Below are 2,666 nucleotides of genomic sequence, written 5' to 3'. Positions count from 1 at the left end.
GTTTGGTTAAGGAAGTTCTCGGCGAGGAGTGGAATGGATTGTTACAAGTATGAAACGAATACGAAAATTCTTGGGTAAGAACAACTGATCACTTTATTTATTAACTACATCATATAATTAACCATACCCTCATATGTCCTTCTTCTATATTCCACTAGGCTCACCTCTCGATGTCTTATCTTGAGAAGTATACGATTGACACACTTAAGTTACTGATCGTATTCCCTGGAATAGAACCTGACGAATGTATCAACGTGGATTTACATCTGGCATCCCTTGCCAAACCAACGGTTTCGAGTGTTATGGAGTCACGAGGGATTCTACCATGGCTTCAAAAACCTGAAACCAACATCGAACAGGAGGTCTTGTCAGCCAAGCAGCTCGACAGCAACCGATTTACGCAAAAACCCAATGCAATCGATATATGTTCTTCCGAAGATGAGCACGACTCTTTGCCACATTTTGTCTTACCACCACAACTCGTACAACCACCAAATGACCCTCCTCGTGGTATCAAGAGATCGAGAACGGAAACCGAGCAGACGTCCTCCGATGATGAAGATGAAGTTCAAGTGGTGTCATCTGGTGCAGCTGGTGCAGCCTGGCCACAAGGTGTAACCATGGCCCAGATGAATCGATTTTGGGTAGAGTCCAACAAAGTTTCAGTCACCGAGGCCTGGAGAAATACCTTTGGGCAGTCGTCGTTCACTTTCAACTATTCCACCGTCACCCATTATCGCCGTTGGCTAGAAAGAATAGTTAAAAAGGGTCCACTTAGATTAGAATCATACGTAGCTGAAAACGGAGGACACACGGTTAAACAAGGCAAGAAAGTTTTCAGCGATGAATGGCGGAATGGTGATCGTCGCTTCGTTGAACGTGAAGCTAACAGCACTAAGAAGGTAGTGAAGCTGAAGCACTAATGTTTTTCATGATACTTACATGAATGACAGTCACTTTGTCCTTTTCTTTTTATCTCGCGTAATTACCTTCTTTAGTTGATATAAGTTATCTTGGTACTTGATTTCCCTGTTGATATATTCTCCATATGTTGCTCTCAATTATTGTATATTTGTTTCTTGAAACCACCGGTGTCGGAATTGATGTATGTCTATGTTGATCAATGTAAAAAATGTCCATATTGTCAATAACAATAATAATATATTGAAACTAAGCGTATGATACACACATTCCGCGGCTTCGCGTAGTCTCTCAACCTACGCGATATATTTTCATATATTTATACATTAGTTATGATCAATGAAAGAACTATTGTATTGTTGTGCGCTTTCATTGTCTAAAACTAAACATCTGAACAATTGGTCCACTTCAAGTTATCCAATTGTAGTTGCAGGTGGTTTGTCCAGATATAACGATCACATGGCCGACCACATGGACGCCGATCACGCTAGCAGACCTCCTCATCCAATTCGAATCAATGCGGCCAACGGATCGGAGTTCCAACTTGATGATAGGTCTCTGGATCGAACCCGAAAACCACCACCTATCGCCGTCAGTAAAGACAATGCATATGGCGAAGAAGACGACATCCTTGAAACAAGCTTTCAAACTTTGAGTGTATCAGACCAGGCTGATATTTCTAGTATGTGTATTATGTCTTTTTTGTGATGAACACCCAAACTAATTGGGTGTTCTTGTGCTTCCACTTTCCATTTGAGTGGGAACGGTTTCATCGATCCCTTACTATGAGTATATTGAGGATCTAGGACTCAAAGAAGAAGGCTATATTTATCGTTTGAAGCCAAAGAAAATCAAAGATAAGATGACTTATTACGATCCATACGAGGATGTGGACCAATTAGAAGATCGAATAGGTTTCAGAGGCTATTCCTTAGTCAAGGCGGCGACCCACGATGAAGATTGGGTTGTGCGATGGATTCACGTTTATCACCGAGAGATATTGGGCTGGTATCATCTCAAGTTTCATAAACATTGGCTTCAGATGGCATCTCAAGGGCGAGCACATTGTTTTGAGCGTGCTCTAAACAATAGGTACGTCGAAATGGCCCTCAGACGACTTAAACGCGATCTATTCAACAAGATCGATGGAGGAGGGAAGTTGGACATAGACCCCGTGATTGAAAGATGGCACCAAAATGCCTCGGGTATGAAGGTCAGTGTCTGTTTCAATATATCTTCTTATGTATGGTATTATACGATGATACCATATTAACAACATCATTGTATTTCAAGGTCCAGCGAATATGCGTCATGCAATCATCAGGTTCCCGGTACGAAGATGAGACTCGGTGGAAAATAATCGAAGAACAATCCTCTGTTAGCCACCGATACGTATGCGAGGATAACTATAACAATGCCCCAGCAAGACGAGGAGTGTGGAGTGACCTCCTTTATGCATTTCATCACTACACATATGATTTCAGCGCGAGTCAAACTTTGATTACGAATATGGACTGTGACCGGCTCGGTCACATCAGCAATGTTGTATGTTTTGATAGGAAGTGAGTGGTTCTTTATGCTTTGTGTCATGAAGTAAACTGACCCATACCACATGTGGTCAGGAGTACTCCTTACCACAGCCGCGATGATCCCAAAATGGCGGACAATATCAAACGAGCATTCAAAAATTTTGCTGAGCAACATCAATGTAATGATATATGTGAGGTGCTTGGAAATGTACAGTT

At 41.8% G+C, this 2,666-nt stretch overlaps 1 protein-coding gene across 1 annotated transcript; it reads left to right on the top strand.

Moving 5' to 3' along the window:
• Nucleotides 1–302: 302 nt before the first annotated feature.
• On the top strand, nucleotides 303–2,281 carry MELLADRAFT_114579 (uncharacterized protein; the record flags this gene model as incomplete). Its single annotated transcript, XM_007419550.1, has 6 exons — nucleotides 303–644; nucleotides 1,209–1,282; nucleotides 1,335–1,603; nucleotides 1,680–2,013; nucleotides 2,035–2,134; nucleotides 2,246–2,281. 6 exons carry the CDS (start codon nucleotides 303–305, stop codon nucleotides 2,279–2,281), a joined length of 1,155 nt encoding a protein of 384 aa, XP_007419612.1.
• Nucleotides 2,282–2,666: the final 385 nt, after the last annotated feature.

The sequence above is a fragment of the Melampsora larici-populina genome (genome assembly GCF_000204055.1).
Source record: "Melampsora larici-populina 98AG31 unplaced genomic scaffold MELLAscaffold_242, whole genome shotgun sequence".
Classification (NCBI taxonomy): Eukaryota; Fungi; Basidiomycota; class Pucciniomycetes; order Pucciniales; family Melampsoraceae; genus Melampsora; species Melampsora laricis-populina.
The sequence above is the reverse complement of the archived record's forward strand: the minus strand, read 5'-3'. Positions and strand labels throughout refer to the sequence as shown.